Source organism: Hyposmocoma kahamanoa, unplaced genomic scaffold (assembly GCF_003589595.1).
Source record: "Hyposmocoma kahamanoa isolate Upper Pololo Valley unplaced genomic scaffold, ASM358959v1 169, whole genome shotgun sequence".
NCBI lineage: Eukaryota > Metazoa > Arthropoda > Insecta > Lepidoptera > Cosmopterigidae > Hyposmocoma > Hyposmocoma kahamanoa.
This window is the reverse complement of record NW_020653611.1, coordinates 2471320-2482254: the sequence shown is the minus strand read 5'-3', so window position 1 is coordinate 2482254 and position 10935 is coordinate 2471320. Positions and strand designations below refer to the sequence as shown.

The 10935-nt window shown below is 38.3% G+C and overlaps 1 protein-coding gene across 1 annotated transcript in view; it reads left to right on the top strand.

The window, feature by feature from the left end:
• The window catches only part of LOC113225657 (cyclic AMP response element-binding protein A), a 237187-nt gene that overhangs the window by 217737 nt on the left and 8515 nt on the right, over positions 1-10935 (top strand). Inside the window, exon 3 of the mRNA XM_026458032.1 lies at positions 8662-8843. Coding sequence (XP_026313817.1) covers positions 8662-8843 — 182 coding nt within the window. The remainder of the gene's footprint in view (positions 1-8661; positions 8844-10935) is intronic.

Sequence of the window (10935 nt, the reverse complement as noted above, 5' to 3'; positions counted from 1 at the left end):
ATTGATATTTAATTTGTGCTTAACAATAAGTAGTAAGAACGTGATAATCGGTTTTAATGTACTAAGACCATTGGATTGAACAAACTACAGTTAACAATTGCCTGTTACAAATTTTGAAATGATCAGTGGTTGTTACGTTGTTATTCATTGAATATCTTAAAAGGTAACAAATAATTGAGAACCTGAAAACGTAATGTACTTAATACGTGTAAAAACTGTAACTAAAATAAAAAAACCGACCTTATAATGTTTGTCTCCCTCTGTGGTCATACGGTTACCATGCTTGTCTGCCTCGCATAGGTCCCGGGTGAAATATTTCTATGGCCTACATTTGTTTCTCTCGTGAGCTTCGGTGTAATTTGTGGTTGTCTATGTGTCCATGACACTCACGACACAGGATTTCCCTAGTGCGGGGCTGTGAGTATGTGCGTTATTATTATTATTATTATTATTGTAGAATGACATCTATTTGCCAAGTTTTATTGCAATTGGTGAACGGAAAGTGGGTAAAACCCAATAACATATTCACCTTTTAGATGTAGGTAATCTTTTCTTCAAATTTTAATGGGACCCACTACTGATATACCCCCTTACCAAAAACCAAAGAATCGTCGACATCGGTTCACAGATGTCAGAGTCATCGCGTAACATACATAGGTACGCAAAAAAAAATATTCGCGCGCAAATTGCAAAACTGTGGAAAAGAAAAACAGTAAGAAGACTTGGTTGATCGACGTTCTGCCTAGTCTATTGTGACCTACAATTTTTCGATGTGATGTAAGCCTAAATAAGCCGGGCTAGCAACAATATTATTTACCGAAGAAACACGATAACAACTCACCAATTTTTAGAACTAAACAAAGTCGAACACGTTTCTATATTATCACGTGGAAGATAACACGGATTGATAATAAAGCGTGTTATTATCTAATCTTTATAGATTTACCTGTAAAATTAATGGTAGCAATTGGTATATCTGTTTTACAGATGCTTTTTATTTACGAGTAAACAAGATACAAGTTTTTTTTTCTAAATGTTTCTACTGAAAAAATATTTGATTGTTACAAACAAAACGACTAATCCATAGAACAGAATCTGATGTGAATATAGAGCGAAAATATCATTGACTTACAATTATATGGACGTCGGGTCCGCGCTAAAAAGTGTCCGAACTTATAGGGCGTTAAAATCGTATACAGAGCGTCATTCACGCTTTAGTCTTCGTTTGTTCGACTGACAGCGAAGCAAGCAAAATTAGACAGTAGGTACTGCGATGACATTACAATTTAAATTCAACGTTTTAGCTTTTTCATATTCCTTTACATGTCACTACGTTTAAATAGGTTGACTTGGGACATTTTTTTCGTGGGTTTTGTATTAGACCCGTCGTCCATTTATTTGTAAGTCAATGGAAAATATAAATACATAATCTTGTTATTTAAAGTAAGGCCTATCTATAGGTGTTTACTTAATTTTTATATCTTATTTCGTTTTGAACATTTACAATCAAACACCCCGGTCGATATCCATAGCGAAGAATAACGAACGTAATGTACATTGTTCTTGTGAGTATAAGCTGTCTTGCACATAGGCCTTTGTTCTACGGATGAGTCGAAAACGTTGTTTAGGGTGATAAAGTAACTTGATTCGATCTTAGTCTATCAGGGTATATTAAATTATATTAACACTACGGATAGAATATAAATAGAACACAATATGTTCAATTTTTATTTGTAATCTCCTTTTTAAATTTGATTTAGTAAAAAAAATCATATTGTTTAGTGCTTGTAATTTCACCAGGACCCTTACCCTTTAAAACCGGAATGCAGTAAAGCTCACAAAACGATTGTTTGTTTAAAAAACAAATATACACGATTTACATTAAAAAAATGTTTCATTTAAAATATAAACAAAATAAATATGAAATAAAAAGTAGAGTGGAACTCTTAAAATATCACGCAATAACGGAACTGGAGATTTAGACAAACGAAGATATGTTGCCTACACGAGAATGGCTTTATTCCTCACAAATATGAAATTTGTCAAGTCCACGTTGGAATCATGTCTCCGGGTAATCCAAAGAACCAAAAAAAAGAGCCACATGGATCATGATTTAGGACTATATTAATAGTAATGTGCCACAAAATACCACTTACCTTGTCTGGAACTAGAGACTTTCCTGTACTAGAGTTACAAATCGTTCATTAAAAGTGAAGGTAGATATTCATTAGAAGCTGTTAATTACTGTTAAAGACTAGACAGAACAAGTTTTTTTTAATAGCATTCAGCTCGGCAAACAGACGTATGGAAAGTTGCTACTGCCGCTTTACACAATTGCAACATCTTATAACGTCTCCAGACTTACGACGAGAAGTCTCTGCGTGAAAGGTCGCAGAGAATTCTCGCAAAGACGCGATACTGTCTAAACACTCACAGTAAGTCTCACTTATGTTCTCACCCCTATTCGATTTGGACGAATTGTTTTGTAACCCACAAAACGGACTCAGCTTGAAAATGTTCTATGAACTTTAATTCCAGTCCGTTATCTCACATTTTTTATCACTCAACTTCTCCAAAACTGCACGAAGTTAAATGTGAGTAGGTAGACTAGACACATAAACAATTAACAAACACGTTTATTTAACGCAACTTTTCAACTTTTTAAACCGGAACATAAAAGTGCTGTTCTGCGGAATAAATAATATAATTGTGGGCAGTCATTAGATTCGCTACAGGAACGTGGCAACCCCAACAAAACTCTGAAAGCACATATTACGTAATAGTTACTACGTAACAGATACATCACTCTGATACAAAATCGAAAATACCTACGATATAATAGCCTACTAAATTTGATTAATTATACCAGGCCTTCACTACGAGGAAAAAGGAACCTAAGCACTCGCTCAGAGAGGTGAAAATAACTTTGCAGTCGTGTGGAACCGATTGCGCTAGAATGTACAAGGATTGTAATGTAAATGAAAGACTTGTTTGAAACTTTGAAATTACAATTATTTATTTAGTATTAAGTGTCGAGTTCTTAGGTTTTCGCGATGGTTACACATAGGAAATGAAACTATTTTTCCAGATTTAAATCGCCTACATTTGTTTTTTCGAACAAGCCAACGTTTCGGGCCCTTTGGTCACGGTTGACTGAGTCAACTAATAGAAAAATAGTTTCATTTCCTAATATTAAGTAATTAGTATTAATCTTATGTATGTAATATAGCGTATCTAATATAGTAATTTGAAATTACCACTATTAACGTAAAGTATAAGTGGAGATTTGTAATTAGCATTTTCATCCATTACTCAACATATGCTTAAAGGTGACCACATAATTGATATTTCCGCAAAAAATATCCAAATAATGTACCAGCTAGAAGAAATTCACCATCTTTCTGCAAATAAAACTCTTATTAAGTTTATAGCTTTTTTGTTACTGACCTTCACGTGCAGAAAGATAGTCATTTTCTTACCATAGTTACATAAAGACTTTTTGTGGAAAATGTCACTTATGTGGTTCGACCTTTAAACAGACGAATATTTATTGCTAAAAATTCGCTGTAATCTTTCAAAAATAAATAAACAAATTTAGTACAGCGATGTGAGAACGGTTGCCTTACAATTAGAGGTCGACAGTTCGAATCCCGAGGCGGCATGTACCTATGACTTTTCTGCGTTTGTACATTTGTAAAAGATTACTAGCAATACCTCTCGAGCCTTTGGAAAACGTGTGAAGCCCCAACCTATTAACACCCTGAGCGCTTGTACTGCCGGCGATACACTCAGTGATAGGCACTTACCGCGTAACCTCGAGCGAGTGATGGAGCCCTGCTGAAGGCATATTGATTGATATATTGTAAGTATACACAGTGTTGTAAGCCCCTTAAGAATTTCAACCCATGGACTACAAGTGTAAAAAGACTGCCAATGTGCTGTAAACAGCGTTACCTAGACTTGTTTCGTACATCGAACATATAGCCAGTATATATTGCACAGGGCTGACAAGAAATAAAACTGATAAGAGTAGCAGAACTACCAATTTACTTATAATAACTAATGTGGAACTTAAAGCTTCTGCATGCGAGTACACAAATTACAATATAAATGTCTTAATAATACACGTAAGTGACATACCAGAAAGCGACTTTTAACGAAGATTAATGATCATTTGATTGTAGATACCATTTAATTAAATTATGGATGATACAAAAGATCGTGCTCGTTGATCTTTTTCTTATTGAGAAAAGACCGTTGTAAAAAATGCAGTCGAATTGAGAACCTCCTCCTTTTGCGAAAAAAGCAGGATTTTGCAATAGCTTTACGTTTTACCAGTATACCAGAAACTTATGACATATACGTTTTTCAACGATCAATATACAGTTTGACTTCTGTTTTTTTTTTGTCGAGCACCCCGCGTCTATCTCCAACACTCGCCGAGATTCAAGACTCTGAAATTTGTATGGCGACCATCTTGTTTTTTCGAATTTTTTTCACTTCCGGTAGAAACTACCCAGGCTAGCGGCCATTTTTAGTTTGAAGATATGATACTTTGGCCGGGCAGCTGGTGTCCTACCTGATGCAGTCCATTTTTCGAAGGTTTCGGATTTTTCTGGTACTCACCGGAACTATATATATTCTTTATTGCACCAAACAAATAAACAGAAACAAAAAAAAATAACATAAGGTGAGCAAAGGTGGACTTATCTCTAAAAGAGATCTCTTCCAGCCAACCCAAGGCAGTGAGAGCAAAGGTTTTAAGCGGGGAACGGCGTGCAAAAGAGATAACAAAAGATGATAATCTACATGTATAAAATATGCATATATAAAATTACTGTTAAATAATTAAAATAGTATATAAATAAATAGACTACATAACGTATAATACATTGTATCAATAAACTTACACATATACAAATATGATGATTATTAAGAGAGTTCAGCAAGAAAGTGCGCTGTCAACCTTTTCTTGAAGGAAGCAATTGACGGACTAGACTGAATATGGGAAGGGAGTCTGTTCCACAGCTGCGCTGCACGAGAGGAAAAGGAGTTGTAAAAGAAATTTGTTTTACAACTAGGACGAACGAGCATCTTAGTGATGCACGAACGCCTTGAGCGGCTAGGAGGGGGAAGCAGTTGGAACCGGGAACGTAGGTAGGAAGGGGAATTTGGGTCATGAAGTATATTAAAAAGTGTGGACAGGATATGCACATCACGGCGAAGGCGGATTGGGAGCCATTTTAACCGAGCACGAAATTCGGAAACGTGATCAAATTTTCGGAGACCGAAAATAAATCTGATAGCCAGGTTCTGTAGACGCTCTAGTTTGTTTAAAAGGTCTTCGGTCGCATCCAAGTAACAAACGTCGGCATAGTCAAGAATAGGGAGTAAAAGAGTTTGCGCAAGCATAATTTTGGTGTGAAAAGGAAGAAAGTATTGGAGACGTTTGAGAGAATGATATGAGAAGTACATTCGTCTGCTGACCTCATTGACATGAGAAGTCCAAGACAAGGTGCAGTCCATTACTAACCCGAGATTTTTAGCCTTGTCAGTATATGCAATTGGAACTCCGTCATATACCAGCGGAGGAGGTACCAAAGACCAGTCCAACTTGGACCTCAATCTGCTACTGCCCACAATCATTGCTTGAGACTTGGCTGGATTAACCAAAAGGCCAAATGACTTGGCCCATAACTGAATGGCAGACAAATCACAGTTGATAGACGCAATTGCCTCCGCTACCTCGCCCACTTCAAAATTACGATAAAGCTGAAGATCATCAGCATATAAATGGAAGGGAGAAGAAATGACACGGGAAATATTATTAATAAAAATAGAAAAGAGTAAAGGAGAGAGTACGCCACCCTGGGGCACACCAGCAGTTAAGTTAGACCAAGATGACGAGCCATCATTGATTTTCACGCTCTGCTGGCGACCGAAAAGATACGAAGAGAACCAACTTATAGTAGGAGAGGGGATATTAATAGCCTGAAGGGCACCAAGAAGAATGTCGAAGTTAACAGAGTTAAAAGCGTTGCTGAAATCCAAGAGGGCAATGGCAGTGAGTTTCGTTTCATCCATAGCACGACGTATGTCCTCCGTAATGTTCAGTAATGCTCCAATAGTGCTATGAGATGGACGAAAGCCAGACTGAAACGGACATAAAAGATTATAGGAGGTAAGTTGAGAATAAAGTTGTGTATGTACAATGGATTCTAGGGCTTTAGAAAGAATGGGGAGAATGGAAACAGGACGGTATTGTGAAAAAGATGTAGGATTCTGGATTTTAGGGAGAGGTATGACAAAAGCCTTTTTCCATTGAGTTGGAAAGACATAGCGCGAGAGAGAAAAATTTATGATGTAAGTAATAACCGGCGCAATGTCCTCCAGCACGGGAAGAATCATTTCGAGGCTCAAATTGTCACTGCCAATGGCCTTAGTGGAAATCGAGCGGATACTCTTTTTTACAAGATCCTCTGTGACCGCACTAAAAGTGAAAGGGGGACAATCAGGTAACGCAAGATTAGACAGAAAAGTTAGAGTATTCGATTTAGTGCGAGAGTTAAGGATGATGGGCGGCGTGGAAAAGTGGGAGTTCAGGGTATCGAGATCTATGTTGTTTTGGCAAACATCCAAGGACGACTTGCCAACACCTACGGAATGTAAAAATTTCCACACCTGAGCTTGGGAAAGATTTTGTATGGTAGAGTGAAAGTAGCGACGTTTGGCATCCCTACACATTCTATTGCTGAGATTGCGTAACTTCTTATACGCGTCTAGATTTGCTGAAGAGGGTTCACGTTTTAGACGGCATTTGGCTTTATCACGCATTGCCATAACTCTTTTAATCTCAGGCGAAAGCCAAGGAGCCGGCACACAGGAGCAGGAGCATGGGAGTCATAAACCTTCACCAACTCAGTGTTAAGGATATCAACCATTACGTCAATACTGTCAGACGAAAACAATACGGACCAGTCAATACATCTCATATCTTCTCTCAAACGATCCAGATTCAAATTCTTGAAATTTCGCAAAAGAAGGACTTTTCCCTTACCTTTAGGTGGACGCACTTTGTAAGAAAGATAAATACTATCCGACCGCGATTCCCGATTTTCACCCATCCCGACTCTTTCTGGGAGAACAACTATGTCAATGCCTATATAGATCAGTCAGTGGTCAGTTGTTACGCCGCCCAGCGTAATCGAAGCCAAAAACGGAAGCGTGCAGCGTGGTTAAGTCCACTATTGTTAAGTTGCTATAGAGAAGGTGATTTTTATGTACTGTACCCGAAATTAAGACAAGATGAAAACAAATTCTACAACTACTTTAGTATGTCGATTGCTACTTTTGGTAAATTAAACGATGTATTAAAAACAAAAAAATATATAATATACGAAAAATATATATATACCCTCCTAAGAATGTCAATTACTACTTTTGATTCTAAGACTATATAGTTCACATAGGCACTCGAAGTTGAAGTCTCGACTGCATGCAGTTGAGTTTGGACTGCATACATTAAATGCTAGAAGTAGATATCAAGTTGATAACGACTGCAGGTTGCAGTCGATTACAACTGCATGAAGTTGATTACGTTGATCTGTTAGCAACCTAAGTCACATTTTGTGTTTTGCAGATGTATTCGATCATAGTATGTAAGATTATTACTAGTATCACAGATTACAGAATATAGTATCTAGTATCTAGTACTTAACGAAGCCATCACGAACAACGCAATATTTTTTTCTGACAAATCTAAGCACATTACCGTGTCATTCAAATGTGCATATATGCAACGATTGACAGTTACTCGGACTATTTAATATTCTAATCATGCGAATCTATTTAACATTTATTATGTGCAAAATAAAAATTCATTTTCCTATTTAACGCGACTCCATGCATACGCTGTTCCGAAATTTCGATTCAATGAAGGCTAATTAAGTTGAATGACGGATGACAATGTCTTTAAGCAGAGAAGCTCTCGTGATTTATGCCAACTGTGCTCCAGTAACTGTTTGTTTTTGAATTATCTTTTTAAGAAGATATCAAAAAAACTACCATCTACCGAGGGACTCACATCAGAGTCGTCTATTGCACAGGGAAAATATACTTGTTCTATTACTGTCAACTTTTACACAACCGTTGTGTTGTGTTCATAAAAAAATGAGTTGTGAATTATGAAATATTGACCTTAGACTGTCTTCCCGTCCGAGGAAGAAAACTTGGGTCGAAAGCCAAAACACGCGAACGTATACATTCATAATATTTTTAACTGCCTCTGGAGCCGAACGGTTACCATGCCGGACTGCCACGCAGAGGTCCCAGGTTCGATTCCAGGGCCGGGAGAAATATTTGTATGGCCTACAGTTATTTCTCTCGTGAGTTTGGGTGTAATTTGTGGTTGTCTATGTGTGTGTCCATGGCACCCGCGACACAGGGTTTTCCTAGTGCGGGGCTATGTTGAGTGTGAGCGTTATTATTATTATTATTATTATTATTTTACTGCGGTACAAAATGTGCTCCCGTGAAGAGCTTTTCCTAGTGTCATTAAAAAATAATGAGCGTCACTGAAGCCTGCTATGCTCCCAAGAGTCCACACCACCAATTACAATTACACATACCAATATGCTTTATCAATAATTATGTATATTACAGACATGGAAGACGAGTGCTACCCAGCCATCCCAGCTTCAGCATGGTCACGGCGGCGCTGCAGCAACACGCCCGAAGTTAAGGCTGAGCCCAAGTCGGAGCCCGAGTCCCCCGCTTCCTCCTGCCCCCCCTCACCGACACCCGGCACACCTGTCACACATTTAGACTATGTCATTGATCACACGGTAAGTTAACATCGATTCGTAATATTGGTAGTAGCAGTACAGTTCTTTGTCAAAGAGTTTATCCAGGGAAATACTATTTCTAAAACCTCCACTCCATCAAGTGACGGGACGAACAAGTCGTGCGCCTGATAGTAAGCTATACGCCTGTCCATAACAGTTGCAGTGCCACAGAGCTTTAAGTCGCGAAGGTCTGAAAGGTACTGTCACAGCGCTCTCTGAGACATAAGTTGACAAGTCCCATGTGCCTGTAATTTCACCAGCAAAAACCGCAACACAGTAATGCTGACATTACTGCTTAACGGCAGAAATAGATAAGATGGCAGTACTTCCCTGGACGAACTCTTTCACAAGGAGCTGTGCTGCTACTCAAGTTAACAAGTTACTCAAGTTCCTGCTACTCAAGTTAATAACGACGACATGAAGTCGATTTCGACTTCATGCAGTTAATGCGTGAGGTCGTGAAGGTAAAGTTGATAACGACACGACTAAGTGATCTGAGTGTCGGGTGCAAATGTTGTAATTATAAATGATGTTGAGAAGCAATAGCCAGTTTACTCTCCTCCAAAGAGCCCGCGTGTGCCTCACACCCTGCACCATAGGTAAAGTAGGCACTGTTTACACGGTCGCGGTGCGTCATGGTTCCTGTCTCACCCAGCGGGAGAAAGGCGTATTGGTGTACGTGTTTATAACAATGTCACCTGGATCGTCTCGTTTTGAAATAGCTAATATTTGTCCAATAACTAAAACTACACATTTTAATATACTTTTTATAAACTAATTTTGACCGTCATGAGAAAGCGCTGTGTAAAACCGTTTATCTAACGCAGTGGTTCCCAAACTTTTTTGATTCGTAGACCACTTGCCAGTTTTTTCTGTTTTGCATCGACCCCCTGCCTTTCGAATATGGATTGTGATGACAGTGCACCCCTTTTATTCGGCTCTCTTCAGAGTACACACTACGCCCATATCCCTAAAGCAACTCTCCCCTTTCTAGGATGTTCGTCCGTTTATGGAATGTCAAAGTTTTGGTCACGACCTACTTAAACGGGTTCTACTCACGTGGACCACAATTAACGTCACACACCCCTACTTAATAAACATAATCAATAATAATAAATAACTTAATCCCTCTCGTTGGACCTGACTGGAAACTAGCTCCTTAGGAAACTTTGGCATATGTCAACGCCATTCACTGCTATGACAATCATGTTATGTTTTCCTGTTTAATTTGTATTTATATTATATCAGTCAATAAAGTGTTTATCTATCTGTCTATTTTCACAAACATTGACATGAACCCTCGGGGGTCCATATAAACCACTTTGGGAATCACCGATCCGACTGATATGCGTCGATTTAAACATTTTGGCAATTCATTCACGTGACCGACGCTTGGCCTATTCCTTTGCAACATTTGACCCGGCACCGTTCAAAAACGAAGGCTTTTAAAGTTCAACTCTGTGCTTACTCACTTTACAACTTTCTCTGTGACTCGAAAAAAAATGCAACATTTTCGACTGCGTAATACGAAGTCATTTCCCTGATAATTATTGAAATACTCGGTAGGCTTCTCCGAAGTTATGAATTACACATGCTCCGAACACGCAAAGTGCGTTTAGTGTCTACGTAATTAACATAAAACTTTTTAATGTTCTTTTGTCTTTAACCCCCCACACAAAGAGAGGGGATTTATAATTTTGAAGCCTAATATCGTACATCTGAGTGCTCGTCTGTTGCAACGTAGCTTCCAAACGGCTGCACTGATTACTTAAAGCGGTATTTCTATTTATTTTATCACTAATTTAAGGTCGCAGCATACGTAACGTGTTTTTTCCCGAATGGCAAGATCTTGTGTTTGCAGATAGGCAATACGACAAACGTGGACCCAACATATACAACACATTGAATAAGGAATTCAAAATGTACAGCAAATTGTATTATGAGTGTAAAAAGATTATGTCCAAATGGATTGCGGGGAAAACATAAGAAGTTGATCCTCTGTTTGATAACCACTCTTAAATACACGTACACATACAAACAAACAAACACACACACACATACACACACACACACACACACACACACACACACA